General features: G+C 33.8%; 1 protein-coding gene and 1 pseudogene across 4 annotated transcripts in view; one reads left to right on the top strand and one right to left on the bottom strand.

Moving 5' to 3' along the window:
• Positions 1-25,478, bottom strand: part of DDX46 (DEAD-box helicase 46) — a 44,118-nt gene that overhangs the window by 4,764 nt on the left and 13,876 nt on the right. For 3 of the 4 annotated variants that reach the window (XM_039836052.1, XM_039836049.1, XM_039836051.1), the window contains 10 exons: positions 24,469-24,547; positions 22,672-22,754; positions 14,367-14,531; positions 13,701-13,863; positions 10,515-10,708; positions 8,716-8,853; positions 8,248-8,397; positions 5,134-5,310; positions 3,726-3,944; positions 3,264-3,408 (listed from right to left, as the gene is read on the bottom strand). In XM_039836052.1, coding sequence (XP_039691986.1) covers positions 3,264-3,408; positions 3,726-3,944; positions 5,134-5,310; positions 8,248-8,397; positions 8,716-8,853; positions 10,515-10,708; positions 13,701-13,863; positions 14,367-14,531; positions 22,672-22,754; positions 24,469-24,547 — 1,513 coding nt within the window. The remainder of the gene's footprint in view (positions 1-3,263; positions 3,409-3,725; positions 3,945-5,133; positions 5,311-8,247; positions 8,398-8,715; positions 8,854-10,514; positions 10,709-13,700; positions 13,864-14,366; positions 14,532-22,671; positions 22,755-24,468; positions 24,548-25,478) is intronic. The other variant, XM_039836050.1, reaches the window with a different exon arrangement.
• Positions 12,323-12,441, top strand: LOC120581761 (uncharacterized; annotated as a pseudogene).

The raw sequence follows: 25,478 nt of genomic DNA, 5'->3' as shown, positions 1-25,478 counted from the left end.
TTCTTTAGGTAATAGATTACATATGTTTATAAGCTGCCATGAAAAAGAGGCATTTCCTTTCATTGGTCCTAAAACAACTCTGGCTGCTTTTAAGGGATTCTCCACTAGTAAAAAGAGAGTCACAAAACAGGCTATAAATTATACAGGGTGGCTAAGCACGTAAGTCCTTCCTGTTCTCCTTCCCGCTGCCTGGTGGGAGGCCTGGAGCTGCTGAGCCATACAGAGCCTCCAAGGAGCCAGGCAGTGGGGTCCCTCCAATTATAGAACTAGAAACAGATGACACTAGACTCCTTGCAACACCTGTTTTCATCCTATTAGTGTTCAGTTGATTCTGTTGGAGTTTAAAAAACTAAAAGACTCTTTAAAATCTACTCATCTATGAAAATTTTTCAAAGATTTAGATCATTTTAATTATCAATCTCCAGCTCTTATTTAGTCTCTAGAATTTAAGATTCATTTTTGACAAGTCTCTAGAATTTAACATTCATTTTTCACTGGGAGGGGGGTAAGCTTATTTAGATTATAAAAACTAGGCATTATTTCCTGAGTACAAGTTGACAGTGAAAAGAAGTGACCAGAACCACTCTAGGTGGACAGAAAAGTCAATAGGAGCTGTGGATTTCTCAATTCACTTGAGAGTATAGGAGGTGTATTCTGATAAAATTACATGTAAACTAAACTTTGATATATTATACTATACTAAACAAGCATAATTACTTTTAAATTAATAAACTACATAGAGGATCCCTTTTCAGAGCAGTCATGTCTCTGCTTTAGCTCTTTATAAGGTAGACATTTAAAATACTGGTTTTGCTTAAATGATACTCATGATATTCAAGCTGAGGCTAAATGCTGCCTCTATAAAAAAAATTTTATCATCAGATTCCACTGGATGACATTGTGTCTCCACCCTGTATGGCCTCATGAACAAAGTAGTAAGGGACACCTGTCCAATTCCAAGTGCAGAAAGATGTCAGCGTAACTTTCTCTCCTTAAAAATCTGGATCCCAACAACTCCCCTATCACTACGAAATAAGGAACAGTCTCACGTGATTTAGAAACACACTGAGTCACTAGCAGACGAAAAGTCTTTCAGGATACATAAAAGGGTACCATTTAAAAACCTGACTTGAAATAGATGAGTCAGTTTCTCAGTCACAATCACAAACAAAAAAATGCAATTTGCCTAGTTCTGGACCCTCATCCTTTATATACCATTTAAAAACATGTATGAATCTTATTTTACAATAATGGTAGAATGGCAATAACATGGAAAATATAAAGGCTGCATCTGAGTTCTGTGTTGGCCACAATTCATCATTATTAATTTTAAAAAGCCCTATAGTGAGAGTGACACTGGTGAAAATGGCAGAGCAGGGAACTCCAAAAGCCTGTTCCTCTACAAAAGCAGCAAATAAACTTGGAAAAACTATTAAAATCAACTTTATCGGAACTCTGAAAACTAATCAAAAGTTTACAGAAACCAGGCAAACACTTATTAAAAAAAAAAAAAAGGCTTAATCTTGGTAACAGAACTTTTCAGTGTTTTAACTTTGACCCCATCAGGCATTTTTGGCCAGGAAACAATTTCTGTTTAGAGGTAAATGGGATGCATACTGAACATGTGTTTCTCTTGTTGTAGTCTTTATAAAGAAGCCACATAAAAACAATTAGAGGTCACTGATTAAAAGGAAAGTGACTTAAATAGGCACAGTACTAATTTATTTTCTGTGAAATTCTGTCTGTTTTGGCCAGAAAAGAATCAAACTCTAAAAATAATACCTAACATAATTAAATCATTTTAGTTTATCTTTATTTTACTATGAAGCTTACCTAAAATTATAAAATCTTCACAAAAATCAAAAGATCTACCAAAATATAACAAGAAAAAGTTAACTAGTGACACCTTTTTTAGAAAGTTCTTTCAGTGGATCTAAATCATCTTCCACTGATCTTTCCAACAACAAATTTTAGAGCTGAGCTATCTAATAGAGTAGCTACCAGCCATGTTGTTAATTTAAATTTATAAAATTTAAATAATTTAAAATTTCTCAGTCACAATGGCCATGTTTCAAGTGTTCCACAGCCATCACAGTGAGTTCTATTGGACAGTGGCTGCTTTAGAGAAATCAGATGGATATGCCTGACAAATATTTTGTGTCCTGAAGAAGCTATAGAGCTTAATAAGATGCGTTATTCAGAAAATTTATCAAGTGTCTACCACTGGAAATACAGCAGGTAACAGCCACTGCATTCAGAGTCACTGCATTCTAGGAAGGAAGACACAACAAGTAAAGATATAATGTCCATGTCATGAGTACTATGAAGAAAAACAAAGCAGGGAAAGAGCTACAGAGTAGTGAAGTAGGATCAGGTAAGGCTTCCTTGTTAGAAGTGATATGTATGATTCAAAGTACTAGACTGGTGTCTGAAATTATACAAGGTTTGGGAGCAGGTCCTTTGCAGCCATCTAAGCCATTTAAGTAGTGAGTATGCAGACTCTAGGGTTATATGACACATGGAGGAAATTTCTCCACAGCTGCAACAATAGTATTCAACAATTATTTAGTTCATTAAATAGATGAAGTGGATCTGGCTGGTCTACACTTAAAAAGTCTTATGAAGATGTTCAGGTTAAATATAAATGAAGGGAAGTGGCTTATTCTACTATGCAGTGGAATAATACATTAGGAAAATATATCAAAATGGAAACTGTCTTTTGAACTCATTCATGAATGTATGAAGGTTAAAAAGCAAACCACATCACTCTTAGATAATGCATTACTTATATCCTTTGAGTTATGTTGTTTATAGTTATTTTTTTAAAGGTATGCGTGAACTTTTTCATATGATTTTTTAATTAACATAATATATTTAATAGGTATGCATGAACTTTTATGGGAATAATTTCAGAGGTAATATTTGTTTAAACATTCATTAAGTGGACTATTAACATAGTTGATTTACTTTCTAACCTAAACTTTAGCCAGAATGTTCTACTTACTAGAAGCATAAACAGATAAATCCTTAAAAGTTCTTTTCTTTTATAGTGACTTTTGAATTTGACTGAACTGTCAAAACTGAAAGTCCCAAACAAAGATCATTCACCTGTACATGTACTAAACTTCTAAATAAAGACCTCAAATAATATATGAAACAACTTTTTATAGGCATTCCTTACTTTCAGTACTCTCTAGCACTGGCCTCACATTCTTTAGCTATAAAAGACACAACAACCTTGAAACAGAATCAACAGTACGTACTTTCAATTGCCAAGTAAATTTTCCTCTCTCCTTCCTTGGGTTCTTTGCCTGGTGGGAAGTATGTTCCTCTAATAGTAATTGCGGCTTCAGAATATTCACTGATCCTCTGCAGAGCTTCCTTAGAGGTAACTTTCCACCTAGCAGTCTATAAAAGAAAGGTGGGGGCGAGGAAGGGAAGAGGAGAGAGAGAATCACTTCATAACAGGGTTAAAAAAAACCTGGTGTACTGAGAAAGAATAGATTGTCTAAGGCATATTACGGTCAATATTAAGATGATAACACCTTCATCATAAATTCACTTAGATTCTAATGTACCTAGACCATTTTCGTAAAAATGGAATTTCTATTGTTGTCTCCCTCATCCAGATAAAAAGTGAAGTATCCATTTAAAATGTTCTTGGGTTTTAACTCACAAAGAAGAATTTTTACTCCAAAATAAAAAAAGTTTAAACTATTACTTGCCTGTGGGAAGTCATTGATCTCTAATTCTTCCTCATATCTCTTAAAAGATTCATTCTGTCCACCATCCTGTCTTTCTTCTTCTTGTTTCTCCAAAGGCACATAATTGAGCTTGGCATTGATCTTTTCAGCAAGTTGCTCTGCAATGGTTTTTGCAGATACAGTGGGAGCCAGGATGGTACCTCCTCTGAGAATTGCATTGGTGGCCTGTTGCATTACATCCTGCAGTTAAAGAAGACCTACAGTCAAATCTCAAATGAGGGCAGAGACAACATCAAGGACCCCACCACAAATTATTCTCTCGAAGACCACTAACTAAAAGCATCTTTCTAATGTAGAGTCCTAGCATATGTGCAATTTAGTATATATTTATAACTGATAGTCTGACATGTCTCTCTTACTTGGGTGAGAAAATTAAAGAACATTCAATTCTATATTAAAAGTTCTACTGGATCATAGATAATTAGGTAACTCAATATCAAATATAGTATAATATTTCTAAAATCATTTACATGCTTTACTGTATGTCTAACATGGACAGAATTCTTCCATGGGTAACACATGACTCATACCTCAAGTTTTTCCAACAGTGAAAAGTTACAGCTATTTGATTTCCCCAATAAAAGTTATTAGCAATATTAACCCCAGAGAATATTAGGTTAGGTACTAGAATCCCTGTTCTCAGCATAGGCTTTGGTAAACACTTCATGATAACTCACTCGCTAAACAAAACAGATGCAGAGATCTGAGGCTCCAAGCCCTGGTTGTGGGTGCCTCACTCAATTAGTCCACTAGCCTGTGACTTGGTCAGCCCAGCTTAGGTGTTACAGATCTCAACCTACACAGCCTACTGGAGGTCCCTGCAGATCCCTAAACTCTAAAAATCTTAAAAATAGTGAGCTATTCTTTGGAAATGCTATGAAAATTTACCCTTAGTTATTAAAACAACAACAAAAAAAAACGCTCTGAAGAAAAGGATAACATGTAAAATATTTAACATATTTTTCTGTTTAAAATCATGTTAGTTTCAGGCACGTAACCGGGCGTTTGTACTTCCAAGGGACGTTTGTATGCTCAATAAGCCACCCAATAAAAGCAGATCAAGAGAGAAAAAGAGTTATTTCTTTAAAATTATGGTAAGAGCAATCAAAATAGTACTTTATAAAACTCTCCATGCCTGACATGCTAAAAAGTCAGGCTTCCAGAGTGGGCATTAACACCTGTTAACCACACTAAAGAAATCATCCAAATGCAATGATCAAGGAATTCTGTATTCACAATAATGTTAAACTCTCACTAACTCAACATCTAGTGAACTTGTTATTCACTTCTGCCAACATAATTCCTGAAAAGCATTTAAATCAAAGAACTTACAGAAAGTATTGACTAAAACTCAGAACAAATTACTTAATACCTGGGACTCAATGCCCAAATTCTTCTGAGCATTGATTCTAAGAGCCAATCTCTTAGCAATTTCTAATTTCTCAGCATTTCCTGCAGTTGGAGCAGGAACACTGGATGTTCCAGGAGCAGCCATATCCTTTACTCTCTTCTTTGAGTTAAACATGCTTTCAATTTGCTCATCAATCTAAACAAGAAAAAAAAGGGTATTAAAAATACCAATTTAGGTATATCTAAGAAACTAATAAAGAATATTCCTACCAAAAATCTAAAATCAGACAGTTACATTTAATTCAACCATACAGATTAATAAGAAAATATACCAGCTGTTCATTAAGGGCGACATGTTTCATTTTTGAAAATCAGTTGTCTATGGTGAAAAAAGAGAAAACAGAGATACGGTGCTGCATAAACCACTTATGCAGATTCCTGTATGGTCCAGAAAATACATCCCTGTTCATCAAATGAAGAACGTATGCTAACAAGACAGAGCAGCCAATATGGTGCAGCTAGGACGCTCCAGAGCTCAGGCCCTGAGGACATATCGTACCGCAATGAAAGAGGCTGGAAGGTCAATAACTCAAGGCCAGTGGACAATTAAAAAAAATTAAAATATAGTCATCGATTCTTAAGGTGAATGGTACAAAAAGTTCCTAAGACAAGGCTCCCAAAATTCTCCCCAACTCCTAAAATGCAATTGGATTTGCCTAAAAAACTGGATAAGAAAATTGAAAAAGATGACTTTACTTGCTTTATTCCTTTGAACCAAGAAAGAAAAAAAAGAAAGGCTGGTTTCACCATCAAAGCAAGAGCAATGCTGAAAGCCTCTGCTCTCCAGGAATCACATGAGTCCTACCGGGACTGTAATCCTTAGCTTTGTCACATCTACCTCGTAAACTATTTGCATTTCCTTTTAAAGATGCCTTCTGGCCAACAATGATTGACACTGCCAACTAAAGAGATGCAAACCCCTTCATATACTCAAATTAGGCTAATAAGCCCTTATCTTCTAAATCTCAAATGCAGAGGAAATTCTGTTCAGGGTTTAAAATTAATTAGGTTAATTCTGAAAGCCCTTTTACTGAAATAGAAACAATCAACTTAGCTTCTTTTTAAAACATTTGTTATCTAAATTAGGGGTTTTAGTTATCAACTATTTTTAAACTTAACATTTAACTAAGTAAAACTGTTTAAAACAGCATACATAGCATTAAAATCCAAAACAAAATAATGCATAAAATCAGGAATGGGGAATGTGTGTGGTGTTAGTTGATGGGGGTAACTTTACTTTTGACTTTATTTACTTCTGTTTTGTTCTAATTTTTTTTTTTTACCAAAATTATGTATTATTTTAACAACCAGAGAAACAACAAACATATTTCATATCTTACGTGATATTTTAAAAAATGTTCTTTTCCCTTCAAGAGGTAAAGCCTGTCCTTGAGAGTGGGCTGGACTAGGTGACTTACTTCTAACAGACAGAATAAAACAGAAGTGCTGGTGTGACTTCAGAGACCACTCATAAAAGGCACAAAGTCTTCCTCTTTGCTCTCTCAGATCATTCATTCTGGGGGAAGGCTGCCGCTATGTTGTCAGGACAGCAAACAGAGCAGTAAAGAAGAGAAGCATGCTGCTAACATCAAAGTGAGTGAACCATCTTAGAGGAAGAGAGTTCTGCATCAGTCAAGCCTTCAGATGACTGCAGTCTTATGGGACCCTAAGGCAGAAACACCTGGCTAAACTGCTCCTGATTTCCTGATCTTTGGGAACTATGAGATAATAAATGTTAATAAATGTTATTGTTTTAACCTACTGAGCTTTGGATTGATTTGTTACACCATAACAAATAACTAAAACATTGACTTAACTGAATTTTAAACCAGTCTGGTATACCAGAAAGAAATGGCCCAGGCTTAATAGGAGACCTGGGTTCTGGTCCTAGCTGTATTTAATGACTAGTGTGTAGTCATGGACCAAATACTTTTCCTGGGCCTCAGTTTCCTCAAATAACAAAATCAGCTTGAATTCTCGATTACCAAAATTGTGTTCTAAGCTAAAACTTAACACGGTATGTCAAAAAAATGTTTTATGATCAAAAATCAAATATGTTAGAGGATTTCTGGGTTAAACAAACTTAAACAAGCTTCTTTAATTAAGGACTTTTCACATCCTTTCATACGTTAATACCACTACTAGTGGTATATACTAGGAAGATTTCCCAAAATTATTTTATAATGAAAACATCTTTTTCTAAAGCTCAAGCTTTTGGGCGGGGGGAGGTTCCATAGAACACTGTGAAACCTTCAACTTGCTAAGTCCTCAGGATCCCTCTTCAATGGCTCACAAATGATTTCACAAGCAAAGAACATGGACTCTGAAGTAAGAATGGAATAGCTGTAAGGAAAAAAATAATCCCTATAAAAAAGTACTTGGCACAGTGCATGGTACTTAGAAGCACTCAATAAATGTTGACTATTATTATTAATAAGGATATTCTATAACGATTAAATTTACAAAGATAAAAACAACATTAGTACCAATGCTGTTAAAGGTACAAGGAGCCAGGCACTCTTACATGCACTACAGTGAGTGCAAATTGGTATACTCACTTTATTGAAGGACAATCTGACAACGTTTTAAGACCAAATTAGATATACCTTTTGACCTAGCGATTCCTTTTCTACACTCACCCTCAAGACTAGATCTAATGAATGTACAAAACAAAATGTGCAAGAATGAGAAAGGAAGTATAGTTTATAAGTACAGTATATTCCAAATAGTAAATATATAGAAACGATCCATGTATTCCAAAATAAGGGTTTGATTTATTAAATGGTAGAACAGCCATATAATGAAATATTACATAGCCATTAAGAATACTGTACTGAAATGCGAAGATTGCAACTACTGCTGAAGGTTATAAAGCATTATGATCTCATTTTTGAAAAAATACATAAATACAGGCACATGTGAATATATGTATAAATATAGAAAAAAGTTGGGAAGTGTACACACCAAGGTTTCCACTAACTGGCCATTGAAACAAGCATAAGGTAAAAACTCCAGTACAAAAGGAACAACTACTTCAATTGGCAAAAATGAGGCTCAGAACAACAATACTTACATCGACTGCAGCATCCTCATCATCTGAATCTTGCAGACCGAGAGCTGCTTTTTGTAACTTCTTCCTCTCATTAGCCAAGGCTTGCTCTGTTTCATCAAACTTGAATCCCTTACCAGAGAACCCACTACTTTTTTTAATTATTTTCCCTTCCTTTCAAGGAAAAAAAAAAAAAGTTTATTTCATAGTAAAAACTTTAATGTTCAGGAATTTATGGCAATTAAATATTTTCCAACGTGGTGTATGCCAATGTAACAGAAACACTTCATCAAATGTGAGAAAAAAATAAAAATTCTACATAGACTACTACTCAAAATACTAAGTTAAAAGGAAGGATTTTGTTTTCACTCCTTTTCTCTCCCTCTCTAAAGAGATAATTGGAAATAATCCTTTCAAGATTTATAATTATTAAATATTCAACGTTTAGAACACATTAAAAATTTGCATAAAAATGGGAGTTAAAAAACTCACAGCTTTCTGTTGATCTTTGAAGTCACTCCACAGTTTCTCTAGATCAGGAGGCACTGTAGTCCCTGACAACTCAAGAGCTTTAATGATATCACCAGCATAACGAGCTTGATCTTCTGTGATAAAAGTATATGCATAACCCTAATGAATGATGAAAAAGTGGAACTCTTAGACATTAACAAGATGAATCTTAGATCACAAATAAGATAAAATCAAAACCACCCAATAAATCCTCTTAAGACTGACTCCATTACTAAAGAATTTTAAAAAACCGTAAGAGTCCTACTAAATTCTTCAATGGTTCAAAGAGAAATATCTAAGTTTAATATTTAAAAATGAAATAAGCAAAACCAGAAAATGTCTAATTTCTTATACATAAGTAGAACTATATGTGATTTTACATAAATGCACAATTGCGCTGTCATATGTATTGTTTAATATAGTATTTTTATCTTTTCCTTTTTTGCTTCCATTTCCTTCCTCCACTACCTACTGCACCACTACTCTACACCAGCTAACCCATTATCAACTTCTTAAAATGTAGCTTCCGATATTTTTTTCAGGACCAATAAAAGATATAAAATCATATATATGTACATATGTATACATATATAATGTTTTTATATACAAAAGTGAGTTGTTTTATATATTTATTATTTCTGTAACAGTCTTGGCAAAATGAAGTCAGCCATGTTACCTCCCTGGGATTCTCTAAAGCCTAAGGCTTCGTGTGTCACCAGTATCTTTTTGGTTCAGACAAGAAAGACTGGAGTTAGAAGTATAGGAATAGCAAACCACAATCAGATTGCCATATTCACAAAATACTGTGCCCCCACCACTGAACTGTTATAAAATTTAAAACATGGTTTAATATTTTATTTCAGAAATATCCGGTCACTAGACTTGACACATCGTCTGCTTCCGTACTGCCCATGAGCTAAGAATGGTATTATGTTATTTTTAAGGTTGTGTACACATGTACACACACACACGTGTACATGACAGACAGCATATGTGGCCCCAAAAGGCTACAATTTTCACTACCAGGCCCTTTACACAAAAAGTTTCCCAAATCACAGAGTAACTCAAGTTAAAAGAATAAATACCATCACTACTTATTAGCTGTGTAACCTTGGGCAATTAACTTCTATGTGCCTCAACATTTCTCATCTATTAAATGGGAAGTAATATCATCCACCTCAAAGAGAAGATAAGGATGAAATGAAATAAAATATGCAAAGCACATCTGTGTCTGGCACTTAATCAGTACTCCATAAATATAACCTATTACTATTAACATTATTATTGCTTCAATATGCAGAAATGTCTAGGGTTGGAATATCAAGTATATCATCAATGTTTCCAACAACAGAATATTCTGTGGTATTCAAAAATAATTAGACCTATATACTTATCAGAATACATCAGTCAAAAAAACAAGTTTTATATATATATATATATATATATATATATGTATTGCAGGGAAACAGGTATGAGTGTATTTTATGATCTCATATATTTTTAAATGCAGTGAAAGATCCATGGGTATATATAGAAATTTGTAGACAAGAAAAAAACCTAAAACACAAACGGTTAACACCATCTGCCCATAGAGAACAGCTAGGTATCTAATAATTTTAACGACATTTATACATGTATATGTATATAAATGATGAACCTCAACTATTCCCCATAGTCTGATGATTGAGATTTTCAAAATGTCCCCATAACTCCTATTATCTACTCCTTAAAATACTAAAAAAACACTTATAGAAATCAACTTATTAAAAAGTTCTTTTTACTTTGTTGCCTGCTCTTCCAGTCCGTCCTGCTCTGTGCACATAATCTTCATAATGGTTGGGGCAGCTGTAATTTACTACAAGAATCAGATGTTTCACATCTAGACCTCGGGCAGCAACAGAGGTGGCCACGAGAAGTTTGCAGGTCCCATTCTTAAAGTCATTTATGATGCTATCTCTGTCATATTGATCAATACCTGTAAATTAAACATAAGTAAATTAAACTAAGAGTTGTAAAACCACATATTCAAACTAAACTCTCCACTTCCTCTGACATTCAGAGAAAGAAGTGGAAAACTGAGTAAAGAACAAATCCAACTTATACTGACTACACAGTCAACAATTACAATATAGAAAATAAAATACTAAGGAAATTTAATGGCAATATCAAAGGTTACTGCTATTAACTCATTTATGAACCTTCCAGATCTATGGATTGACTGTCCCCTTTCTTATATATAAGGCTTATAACTGCAGAAGCTCAATCTTAGAATCACTAACCTAAACCTGTTTCAGGAGCAACGGAAGAAAAGGCAGGCACATTTCAGACTATACTGGTAGGATTCAGAACTTCCTCCTTCTTCTGTAGGTTATTTAGAGCCTTACTACTCAGTTTTGTCCAAGGACCAGAAGCAGCATCATATGGGAGCCTATTAGAAATGCAGAATTTCAGACCCTACCCAAACTACTAAATCAGATTCTGCATTTTAACAAGATCCTTAGGTGATTACACATGCATACTAAAGTTTGAGGTACAATGGTTAAATATACCTAATTGGATCTCTCAAATATATTACCCAAAGAGCCTTAGACTGAGTGACAAAGCAGAGCATAAAATGCCAAAATGTTCTATTACAAGATGCCCAGGCTACAAATATATTTGATAATGGGATATCTAGGAATCTCTAGTAATTCTCAAACCCTGAAACTCATTTTTGCAGGAGATATTCTAAGATTTCATATAAAACCTAAGTTTAACATACACAGAATATTTAGCATGTATATATTAATATCAATTTTTAGTATTATCTAAAATTTGAAATAAACTCTTCAAAGACTGAATTAAACAAAGTACTTGGATCTTATGTCAAAGAAAACTAGGATACAAAAATCCTAGTACCCAAAAATCTCATAAGAAAAATTTATGGAATCAGTATCAATATACATCTAACCTTATAATTAAAACATACCAAAACTTTTACTTTAGCCTGAGGTATCCTGACTACTAACCCAACTGCACATATTTCATTCCATGGAACTGAATATAATATGCTAACTGAAGCAACCATTAAGCCTATTCCTTTTTAATGTAACCTCAATTTTGTTCACATAACCATCCAACACACAGCTACATATACCAAACCGGAGATGAACCTAATTCTGTCTTATGAGGTGAATTATGATTAGTGTAAACCAATCCTTCTCAAACTCTCAGCACTCAGGCCAGCTCTACACTCTTAAATAAATTAATGAGGAACAGACCTAGGGAGCTTTAGTTTATTATAGTTCATCTCTATCAATATTTAATGTATTGGAAACTAGAACTGAGGACATTTTAAAATACTTATTAACGTATTTAAAAATAACAATAAAGCAATTACTTGTTAAAAGTTTTTGTGAAAAATAACTTTCCCAAACAATAAAATAATTTATTAGAAGCATGGAATTGTTTTATAATTTTGCAAATTTCTTTAACGTCTGGCTTAATAGTAGTTGGAGTCTCCTATCTTCTGCATTCAATGTTTCACTATTGCCACGCAGCCTCTAGAAAACTAAACACTCATGAGATGAGAGTTAAAAAGGAAAATAACATCTACAGCCATGCTACCCTGAAGAAGCCCGATTCCATCTGATCTCAGAAGCTAAGCAGGGTCGGGCCTGGTTAGTACTTGGATGAGAAACCACCTAAGATGACCAGGTGCTGTAGGTATAAAAAATAAAAAAAAAGAAGGGATTGTAAGCTGACAAGGTCTTTGCAATCTATGAGTTCAACCAAGGGTTGCCTCGCCTAAAAAATAAACAAACAAACAAATTTTTTAAAAAAGGAGAATAACATGTTGGGGTTATTACAGAAATACTTTTGACTTCGTGAACCCCCTGAAAATGTCAGAGACCCTCAGGGATCCCAGCACATAAAACCATTGATCATTCCTCTTGCCTATGAATGATTTAGGCATAAGCATGTAATGCAATTCTGACCTAAGAGAGAAAAGTACAGACAGGGGATTATGAGAGAACATTTCCTCATTTATATAAAAAACACACATTTCCACTAATGTAGCAGAAACTCTTATTGGACCAACTCTCCTACAGATAATAACTATAAATTCTGGACAAAATATATAGGACAACTATCTAAAGGCACTAGAGAGTGACTAAAAGCAGGTAGAAACTGGGCGTTGATACTTGGAAAAATGTAATGATACTGGTTGAGGTTACAGAATGTTATTATTTATTTTAAACTTTGTTTTGACGGAGAGTAGGGCAGGCCCTGGCCAGCACAGGTAGGGAAGTCAAAACTTGAGTAGAAACAGTCTTACTGACAAGAAACAGAAGAAAGATTTCAAAACAAACTCAGGACCAGAAAAGAGGGAATAAATCCCAGAAAGAACAGAGTGGGCACACTCAATTATGTGTAAAAATGCTGCCCAAATATCTGACCCCTAAACTACATATGCATGAGACAGAATCCAAGCACCCCAGCTACAGCTAACAAAAATTAAGAGATTTCAGATTTTGTCCATTACAAAGACTGAGTTTAGAATATGGGTCCAACTAAGTTAATGCCCTTGTTTAAAAATAAAACAAAACTCCCACATACATATAATGGTGATGTTACAAAGAAATTAAAATGTTATTTAAAATTTTTTATTAAAGCTCTAATGTGAATCATAAAAATCTCTAGGTAACAAGGATACAATGGAAAAGAATATAATATGAATCAGAAAATTTTAAGTTCAATTCTTCCTTAGCTAATTAATGGCCATGGAATTTGGTCAAACCAATGTATTGTTTTTTTGTTTTCTTTATTTCTAATAATACTTACCCCCACAGAGCTTCTGTGAATTAAAACTTAGATGATATAAATTTTAGTTCTAAATTAAGAGTAGAAAGTAAATAGTATCATCCTGAACACAGCACACTACTTGGTCAAGTTAAGTACTAAACAGAAATTGTATTAAATACTACCTCCGTGAAGAGACATGCAAGGATAAGATGCTCTCATTAAATCTTTCAAGAGACCATCGGCATGTTCCTGCTTATCCACAAATATAATGACAGATCCTGATTCTTGATAATGGCCCAGAAGCTCAAGTAACTTCAAGAATTTCTTTTCTTCTTCAATCACAATCTGAAAACACCAAATTGCACCAAGTTAATGGAATAAAAACAAATACATCTCTTGAACAAAAATATTCATTTTATTTGTGGCAAATGGATAAATAATAGCACCTTGCTATATCATTAGGAAAGAGCAAAAAAATATATATTGATTTTAATTAGTAAACCAATAAGACAAGAAAAATTTTGTAACTTTCAGAGTAAGAGGCTTGTAAATGATCAACTGTCCTCTCTGCCTCTTAACATCCTATTAACCAAAGAATATGATAGCTTATGGACATTTCTATCTACCAGCCCATCACTTATGGTGGGTGTAATTGAAAGAGCATTTTAGACAGTCAGTTCCATGGACTAGCATATTCAAGTGTATCTGGTAAAACATTAAAGACTAGAGTCGATGTATGCTATTTAATTTTAGAAATTATCTACCTACATCACAAACAATGATCCCAAAAGGATCACATACTGCTTAAGCATCCAGGGAACTGGGGATTTCCTAAGGACTGTACCCACCACTTGTTGCTCCACATCCGAGCAAACCACACTCCTGCCTCCAACCTGCACTTCAATGGGTTTACTCAGGATTCTGCGAGCCAAAGCCTCCATAGCTCTGGGAAAAGTAGCTGAAAACATAACTGTCTGTCGATCAGGACGGACATTATCCACAATGCGCATGACCTGAGAAAACATTATAAAAGTCAATATGGTGAGTAGTCTCCAAAAACCAAATGTTAAAACCAAGTAGAAAGAACTTTTGAGAACCTCTTTTCAGTGACTTTTAAACTTGTTACCTAAGAAGAATACAATTACACCATAATTTGCTCCTCCTGTAGTTTCCCTGTCTCAAGAAATGACAACTCTAGTCATCCACCTGTTTTGCCAAAATCTAGAAGCCATCTTTGACTATGCTCTCTCTTACTCGTCTCACACCCAAGCCATCAACAAATTCAGTAGTCTCAACCTTCCAACTGTTTCTAGGATACCACCACTCTCCATTTGGTATCACTGTTTTCCTTCATTTATTCAACACATTTTTATTGAGCAATCATTATGTGCCAGGCATTGTTCTAAGTGCTTGAAATATGCAATAAAAATAGTCAAAAATTTGTCTTCATGGAGCTTATACTCTAATGAGGTAGACAGAAAAATATATTGTCTCAAATGGTGATAAAAGCTACAGAAACAGAACAATAAATGTGGACAGACTGCTGAAGGGCTAGGATACAGGCACAAACTGCCTCAGTGTCCATGGAGCCCTGGAGGAATTAGGGAGTCATAGAATTCTTGTGGTAACTGGTTTAAACAAGGAAAAAAAGCTAATGATGGTTTCAAAGTAGGTAGTGGTGAATGGTTGGAAACTGGGAAGGGTAAAGGTTTTGCCAAGAATATAAAGAATTCTAGGACTACATTTTCACTCTAATCAAAGATTATATGAATTCTAAGAAAGGGACAGTCCGACCCAAGGCACTTGTAAATCCTGGGTTCCTGGCCTAAACCTCAACCATTTCATCTGGATCATTTCAACTGTCTTAATAACTCGTACCGCCTTTACTCCTGCCCAGTCTGAAATCTGTTCTCAACTCAGCAGCCAGAATGATGGCTTTAAAACATAGGCCAGTACTTTCTATTAAAGTCTACTGGTTGAGCACATACATTTACTTCTCTTCCCTTGAAAATCTCTGTAAAAACATTAATACAGGCATTGTTTTTAAAAACTGCACAAACCAACAAAGAAAATAAGACATGAGATGGTAGCAAGAATATGTTGATTAAGTGATACCTGACTTAGCAGACTCAAGGAAAGGAATCACTAACATGAGAACAAACTAGATTTTCAAGAAGTGGTTTCCCTCACACCCTCTTCAGGAGGGTCACTCTTCACCACCTGACCTTTACATAAAATTGACAGTCAACTTAAGTCCTCTTTAATGTTTTCCAGTAAAGTTCCATAATTTTCTCCAGCTATATCTTACACATCTTTTGTCAAGGTTTATTTTTTCATGTTTTTACAAATTATGTTTTTTAAAATACATTTTCTAACTCACTGGGAAAACAAATGTAGTAAATGATTTTGTTTACTAACTTTGTGTCCAGAAACTTTATTATTATCCATAAGTTATTGAGTCTTCTACAAAAATAGTCATATCATCTGCAAATAACACTTATTTCTTCCTTTCCAAACATTATACCTTTTCCTTGCTTCCTGTGCTAGAACCTCCTGTGAAATACTGAAGAGGTGTTAAGTATTTTACTTTGTTTCTTATGTTAAGTTTCAAAGTATGTTTGCTATAGGCTTTTTTTGTAGATACTCTTTATTAAAGGAGAGGTTCCTGACTAGTCTTAGTGTGCTGAATTTTTAAATCATAAGTGAAATTTCATCAAATGCCTTTTCTACAATTGAGATAATGGCATGGTTTTTTCCTTCTATTCTGATAATAGGGTAGATTATATTACTCGATTTTTCTAATGTTAAACCAGCTTTGCATCCAAAAGATACTAACTTCAGTATGATTTATTATCTATTTTAAGTATTGCTATATTTGGTTTCTTAACATATTTTTGAGGGTCTTTGCATCACTGTACATGAAACTGTAACTTCATTTCTTTGATGTTAATATAAATTACCATCAAACATAAATTACCATCAAATCCATCAATTCTAATTCTTGGTATCTATCTACTCAAGAGAAATGAAGACAGAGGTCCCAACAAAGACTTACATGCAAATGTTCATAGTAGCATTATTCATAATAGCCAAAAAGTGGAAATATTACAAATGTTCATATATCCAATGAGATACTAACTACTCAGCAATAAAAGAAATGAAGTATTATTAACACATGCTATGACATAGGTGAAGAGGTTCTCAAAAGTTCTTTCTACTTGGATGAAAAGGCAAATCTATAAAAACAGAAAGCAGATTGGTGGCTGCCTCGGGCTGGGTGGAAATAAGAAATGACCGCAAATGGGCACAAGGCATCTTTCTGGTGATGGAAATGTTCTAAAACCAGATTGTGGTGATGGCTGCACAAAGCTGTATGTATACTGAAAAACACTGTATTACACACTCAAAATAGGTGAGTTTCATGCTATATAATAAGACCTTAACAGAACTCTTTTAAAAATAAAAGTTTACAATGATCGTATACTTTGAAGTAAACTATGACTAGGAATATAATTATTCGTTCCCAGTAGAACTTGCTAGAAAAAAATAAAATAGTCAGGAACCAGTGTTTTCCTTGATTTCTTTAATAAATGTAAGACTACTTTAGTGTTCTTGTTCTTGTGTCTGGATAAAGCTTTCAAATATAGTGGCATACACAAACAGAAAAAAGCAACATGGAGAAAATAGACTTTGCAAAGAGATAAAAATTTTTAAAAATTACTATCGGTATCCAGAGAAACTTAAGAAATTTCTGCACCTATAAAACCAGAACAGGATGCCATTTAAAATACTCAGAGAAAAGAGCCTTTAGAAATCAAAACTATACAAGCAGAATTCAAAAATTCAATAGAAAACAGAGATGGAAAATATGTAAGAAAAATTAAGAATATTAAAGGATGAGTCCAAGAGATCCAACATCCAAATAATAAGAGTTCCAGAAAACAGAAGGAAATTATCAAAAAAGTAATTAAAGAAACTTTCTCAAACTAAAGAATTTGAAGTTTTATAGAATCCACCGAATTGTCCAGACAATTGGGTAAAACAAACCTACACTATAGAATATCACTTGAAATTACAAAACATTAGGGCGAAAAGAAAGACCTGAAAAGTTTCAAAGGACAAATAATACAAATTATATATAGAAGTTTAATAATCAGAGTAACATTGGATTTCTCAAGAAAAACAATGAAAACTGAAAAATTCTGAAGGAAAATTATTCTCACCTTAGAATTATATATCTAACTAAATGTCAAATGTGAGAATAGAGTCATTGTGCAAAGACTCCTATGCTATGTGCAAAGAATCCTATGCTAGCAGTGGGGAAAAGTCAAGCACTTATTTTCCTTATATAAAAGGTGGGATGCTAGAACTGATAAAAAGTCTGTTTAAGAAATTATCACATCAGCAGACCTCCACCTGACTCTACTCAACTAGGCAATGGTCCCTCTTTCGCCCAAGCAAAAGACATAAAGATTTAGTTTCTGGAGAGAATAAAACAGAGTATGTCTAAATGAGGGAACTTCATACACTGCTGAAGAATAACATTCTAAAAAGAAATGTATTAAAGAAATGCATCATAGATACTGAGACACTTCCAACTCTCCCTCTGGCTCTCTTTCCCAACTCCAGAACTAGCAGACAGACCTTCACACTGCAGGCAGAAGACTCACCAAATTTCTCTGGAGGAACTGGCTCAGCTCAATAAGACAGGCAGAAGATATTAAGATCCAGCTAAAAGACCCAGCTAGATGACAACAGTGAAGCTCAGAGTCAGCAAGTCCCACTCTGGCGCACGCAGCTTTGAATTTTAAGTCACCTTTTCTTTACTCCTTAAGAATAAGTAGATAACTACAAATTCCAGACATTTACAGAAAGCCTCCAATCTAAATACAGAGATCAGAACAAACAGAAAATCAACTTGGAGGACACAAACCCTATGCAGGTATAAGGCAATCTTTAAAAATGAGTTAACTAAGAAAAGATCTACTCTTGAGTTACAGAACTTTGGGGATCCCAACACAGCTAAGAAATAAAGGAGATCCTGAGAATGATGGAGATTGCAGGATGACAGCACGATGTCAGGTACAGAAAACAACAAACCCCAACTGGAACAGGTCAAGAGGCTCTGAAGAAACTTCTTAAGGAAGATGAGACTGATATGAAATTTTGTATGTCTCAGCTATTTGATAGGTGATTTATGTATCTAGAGTTTAAAACTGAATTAGTTTTAAGTATATACAGATTTAAGAAATCCAGCCAACAAATATAAAGACAATTATGAACTCCAAAGGAAAAAAAGTTATATAGAAAATTAAAAATAATCATTTACTATATTGCTCAGCTGTGAATAACATTTAGATGGTCATAACATTGCATAATGATCCAATTAAAAGCAACACAATTCTACTGGGGAAATAAGGGATAAAAATGATGCGAGAATGTGACAGAGGAAAGAAGAAAACAGTTAAAGTTATATACCATTGTGGGAAGTCAATAAATAATATCAAAAACAGAAAATCAAAAAGTAGAAATAAAAGTATACTATTCAGAGAAGAAAGGTAAATATCCAAACAGCCAGCTAAGCGATGAAAAAGAAGTATGGGAGGGACTACTGTTAAACTTATACGCATATGTAACATTCTTCCTTCCTAGAATGTTCACAAATGACCTTTTGCTTTCGGCATATGCAAAAAGGTAATGTCAAAGCATAAAAGTTTTCAGGAGAACCAAAGCTAACTCCTTCACTCATCATAATATGAACAGAAATCTTCCTAAGTTACAAATCCTATACTTCATATAACAGTCTACTGCACATGGGAGCTTAGGTTTACCTTATGAATAATAATTAATTACTGCTTAGAGTTGTGAGGATGCCCCTAGAATGACACCAGAGTAGTGAAACACTTTTCAGTTATGACTGGTCAGGGTTTTGATTGCTTTCTTCCTTTCACGTAATTACCAGATTGTTGGCTATTGGTGAGAAGAGGTTCCTGAAACTTTTCAATATGCTCTCCCTCTATCTCACTGTACGCAAATACTGTAAGTCAGCTATGGACTGCCAAGTAAGTCCATAAACTTCTCCTTTCACACTCATAGGCTAAAACAATACATCAGACCAATAAGTCACTTATGTTACAAAATTGGTAATTTTTCCACTTTTAATTAATTCAAAGTCTAAATCATTGGCATATGCTCCTTTTAAAGATATTCTGAAAGTTTATCCCACTCTGTCTTACACTTCTCTAGACAATATACAATGCAGAAGATAATTTGCTACAAAGAAGTTAATGATTTTACTCATCAATGTAAATATCACGACCCTAAATTTTATATCTCAAATGTGATCTTTGGGATATTGAATGTATGTCGGTAAAAACTACCTTGGACTAAATCATACTTTGAGATAGGAATAAAACTTGGGGGGGAAGAAAGTCCCTGTCATTACTTGCCTGATTATGTATCCTCTAATGTAAAGGATTATGTGACTTAAAAATAAGTTTAAAAATCCCTCATTTTTTAATACCTCAATTTCCTTAAGTAGCATCTATGTTATTAAATAATAACTGCTTATGCACTAAACCATTCACAGGCGGTCTGAACAGAGATGGCTCAGAGATGCTGAGGTGTTTAATCATCTATCTAGTTACTTATTTTTTATGCCAACTTGAAGATGGCATTCAAAGTTACAATAATCATCTATAAGAGAGTGAGATCCATAAGATAACTGACACAAGTACGGTGCTTTGCAGTGTACAACTGACAAGTATATTCATGGTCTCACTTTACTATGTGATTGGTATTTTAAAGAAAGTGAAAACTTGGAGTAAACTTTTTCAGAATCTTCGGCTCACTTCATTTTGCATTAGGCATAGGATGAACAATAAATTGAGGTCAAAATTCTAAACTTCATAATAAAAATAAAACATAAATGTCTTTTGTACTTAATAGGAATATTATTTACACCCTTTCAGCAAAGTACATATATCCAGCTCCATAATGGGTGACTTGAGCTAAAGATCAATTTCCATATTCAATCAATTTCTTCTCTTATTCTTTATTTTAACTAAATAAATAAAAAAAAAAACTATGGAGTGATTTCTTTTGGAAAATCACTTCTTAATATTCTTTCAGATGCTAATTTCAATAAGATCCCAATTTTAGATACAAGAACAAATGGATTTCTAATCTACTCTTCAGTTGTATTTGCTTCTGAAAGTATTCTTCGCATTTTGTTCTAGTGCTTAGAAAGATGTTCACTAGTAAGTCTATAGTTTTTCTTAAGTTCAAAAAATAATAATATAAATAAGGTTTAAGGTAGAGGCAAACTAAGCAATCAAGACATTTGTACCAGTTTGGTCTTCTAAAGAAATCCCATCATCTTATCCTTCACAATAAAACTTTTGTTTTGGCTCTGAGTTAAATTTAAAACAATTCACAAAAATCTACCTATGTGCATTTCTACCTACCAGCCTGTACGATATACACTGCCATGTAGAAAAGTGGAGCCCTTTACCTGCCACCCATGTCACACTACGATGGGTACACTTAGCGTAAATCAATACCCTGAAAGACATACACACATCAGCCATATTTTATTTAATTCTCAGTTTTCACTATTTTCTTCAATACAGAATCACATCTGGAGGCATACTGCTGCCTACCAACTCTTCTCTAGATGTAAGTCAGTGTGCAGATTTTCATTCAGTAGCACCAGCTTTGATTCGCATGGACATGCCTTTACTTGCTAAATGTCTAACCAGTGTTCCGTGGCACTGAACCCACACCCAGTTTCTTTAATCTCCTCTACAGCTCACAAAATAATTATTAACTTATTCCAAAATTTCTTCTCTTCAACAAGTTTTCAGTGATCAATAAATAAACAATTACTCGGCATTTCTCCCTCACGTATATACTTATGGCAAGGGAAGATTCACATTTTGCATTATCAATGAGAAATGTTTTGACCTCATTCTGGAATAACTTGATTTACTAGAAAGGCTTAATCAGACCTATATATTGGTAAGCATAGGACCCCTTTACCTACCTTAAGCATTATCATAAAATCTATGATTTGCCATGACATCAAAGGGTGCCTAGTTCCATCTTCCAGCTGATTCTTCGATCCCTCTACTCTTTCCACAAATGGACCCCTTGTCTCTATTCTAACACATGTATGAACAGCAAACTCAAGTCTGCCCTCTCCCACAAAGTAATATTTCATCTCCAAATAATGCTTATCCAGTCCTTTTTCACATTATCAAGCTCCCCATAGTTTCCCCACTGGGTTCCAGTTCTATTCCTTAGGACCCAACAGGTAAATTCAATACTTCATTTGTGTGAGAGTGTTTTTTCAAAATGTTAAAAGCTGCTATTAAGTCCTCTACTTCAAGCTAAATATTCCTCACTCCTTTAACTGTTTCTCATATGGTTCAAGAGTTACCATAATCCTATTTACTCTTTCGAGCTTCTCTCTTTTAGAATGTAGTCCTTAATTTTAAACACAATACATGCACTATCATGACAGAAAGTATGCTTTTGGAGAATATATGAATAACTGAAAAGAATGCACACGACTTTAACCTTATCCCTTTCCAACACCCCATTTCTATTACTGTAGTTTGTGATTTAAAAAAAAAAAGTTTTTGGCATCCATAGCACAGTGATAATTCACACTGCTCTTTCGCTAAGTTTATATCACTGAAATTTGATATCTGAGCAAGTAGCATGCATGAGGAATCTAAAAGTCTAAGCTTTTGGCTTCGGTTTTTCCATCTGGAGAATGTAAACAACATGTGCTATCTAGACCATGAAGCAGTTAAAGGCATGACTCAAAGCAACTTACTTGGAAGTAAACTGAAATTACAATGAAATTACAAAATATGAAAGCTCAAGCTTCTATTATTAGCATTCCAATTCTAATTTTACCAATGATGGTTTTAGATGGCTAAGGAAAGCCTGCACGAACACCTCTTGAACAAGTTTTATAAGGAATTAAAAACATAAATATCTATTTCAATTACATAAGTCCCCAACCTCCTCTACTATCATATAAGAGAAATGTGTGTAAGAATTTCAAGAAACCAAATATTCCATTGTCATAGCAATTAAATGGTTTATTTTATAGGTCAAAGCATTAAGGAATTTAATGATTACCTGTGGTTCAAAACCCATGTCAAACATTCTGTCAGCTTCATCTAAAACAACATATGTCACTCTTCGAAGATTAGTGACTCGACCTAAGATGAGGGGAAAAAAAAGAAAAAGAAAACTAAAAATCAGTCACAATTCATTTTATGGCTACCAAGAACATTAAAAAACTGTAAAGGGAACTAAAATGCCTGACTTAACCAGAGGGGTAAGTTAGGTATCTTTAAACAGTGAAAAGAAATTTTGGTCTACAATGTCTTAATCTAATGGCAAATACTTTCTGACAATGGGTATATGAGGCCCTTTATTTTGTCAAACTCGTCTCTTGCATACCATCATAGGGCCTGAAGAACCTGTAAAATTCAGAAAACAGCCCTCTCCAAAACACATCATAAAACTAAGACTGAGATGAAGCATCGAGCCACATCAGCCATTATCTGACAGCATCACCTAGGAAAAAACATATTAGAGATTACAGCGTATGTGTGGAAAGCAAGTTCCAGTGCTAACTATTTCAGATGTAGAAAATCTCTATATTACTTTATAACCTACTTCTATATAGTTAGAAACTTCTAATGGGCACATCAAAACATTAATGAGAAGCTATGCAACATCATTAGGTAACTAACATATTATACACAAAATACCAAATATATTACATATGTATATTTTTCAATACAAAAATACAAATCCAACTTTATTAAGTGCTCCCACTGGTTTAAATAAATACAAAAGGCTTCTTAGCCAGTGGAAATTAAATACATACACGGGAAACCCCTTCTAAAAAATTAACACAAGCATTCTATCAATGGTTGAATCAATCACCTGGCAAAAACGTGTATAGTTATTAAATATAAATCAAAAGGACAGATAATGGAAAAAGGTAAAATTAATTGAGATGAGTTTCAGGAGAAGACTTATCAATGCAGCATTGAGAAAAAACAAGGGATTATTTCACCAACATTCAACCCAAAATTTTTCATATGCTGTACAAGCGCAATGACTTATCAAACAATTTTGATGTCATTTTGGCAACTTCATGTAAAATTAGAATATATACAGAAATTCAAGCAGAATGCTATTAGAAACATGCATTACAGTTTTTAATACTCTATTATGTATATATTAACTACTGCAATGGAAACCTTTGAAAGCATTTTCTTCAAAAAATAGAAACAAGTCCAAATAAATGCTTTCTAATATTTAAGTATTTCATACTAACATCTGCAGCCCCAAGATTGGGAACAGCATTAAATTACCTACCTTTGATGGTTTAAGTCTCGGAAGCCCAGTTCTATAAATCTTGAAGGGCCTTTCTCCACAGAAGTTAAATAATGTCAACAGTTTAGTAACAGTTTTGATAGGGAATAATTTAACAAAGCACAACATATGAGCTAAAAACATGCAATATTACAAAAGATAAAATTTCTTGAAGCTGCAATATCTTAATTTTTCCAGTACTGTAAGAAAATACTAGCTCCTGTAGAGAAAAAGTCTAAATTTTACAATGAAAAAAAAAGATAATCCCCCACTCTATTAGAAGGAAAGTTAAACCAAAATTGGATTTAAAATCCAGGTAAGTGCTTAAAAGATGATGGAATTACTTCTGACAAGAAATTTTAATTAAAACTGCAAAAATATTTTGAACACTTGCAACAATGAGCTTGTTGCAATACAAAATTTAAGATATTACAGCTTTGAGAAGAAACATAGAAACCTTTTGTTGGTTTCTTGTATCTGCTTTAACAAAAATGTACAGAATTTAAAAAGGAAAAAAGAGAACAAAAAATACCCCGGACTTACCACTGTTAGCTGCTAACATGTCAATCATTCGACCAGGTGTACAAACAATAATTTCGGCACCTCTTTTCAATTCAGCAATCTAATAAAAAAGAAGAAATTTATAGTCTATTTATAACTAATGCTTATTTAAGAGATTTGAAAATACTACCTGGGGTCCTTGCACAGATCACTTATCCATAAGCTAAGACAGTGAGGCCTAATTAGAAGACTCCATAGCTTCTTGCTTAATTGTTTAGAATGATGGAGCACTATTAAAGGAACAGGTAGTGGCGACATGACGCAACATGACCACATAGTGCTATAACTTTGAAGTCAATGAAAACCAAATATTTTCACCAATTTTGACACAATCCCTTAAAACCAAGAAAGGAACATGAGAAGTAAATAAAGCAATTAAAAGATCAATGTTTTTCAAAATGAAGAGTTGTTTCCATTAGTGATAAGTTATAATCAGCGTTTTTAAAATGGAATAGAATGAAAAATATTAGAATCTGTTAGACATAAAACTTTTACTTCAATTATGTATAAATATAGTATGCATGTACCAGGTTATTTTGTAAATAAATTTCTTATTCTAGGCTGTGGTCAAAAAAATTGACAAACTCAGAAAACTAAGTTCAAGTGTTTAAAATATTATTAGGTTAACAGAAGCAAATATTCCCAAAGTATGTTCTAGAACCTGAGAACACTAGAACACAGAAAGGTTTTGTGGTTAAATAAGTTCAAAAATGCCATTTAATTTATCCCATTTTTCTAGCAATACAATATATATTGGCTTACTAAAGACTAATAAATCTTGGAAAGAAATCTGTTATAATTTTGTATAATCCAACATTTCCAAAGCTTATTTGATCACAGAACCCAGGTTTTTCCTTCTTCTAGTTTAAACAAAATATCCAATGACTATCATTCTTTAAAAGACACTTGAAGAAATGTCAAACTAGAAAGAGTGAATGAAGGTATATTTAAATAATTCTTGCTAAAAATCATTTAAGAATGCAGATGAAACT

This window comes from Pteropus medius, unplaced genomic scaffold (assembly GCF_902729225.1).
Source record: "Pteropus medius unplaced genomic scaffold, Ma_sr-lr_union100, whole genome shotgun sequence".
Lineage (NCBI taxonomy): Eukaryota > Metazoa > Chordata > Mammalia > Chiroptera > Pteropodidae > Pteropus > Pteropus medius.
The sequence above is the reverse complement of the archived record's forward strand: the minus strand, read 5'-3'. Positions and strand labels throughout refer to the sequence as shown.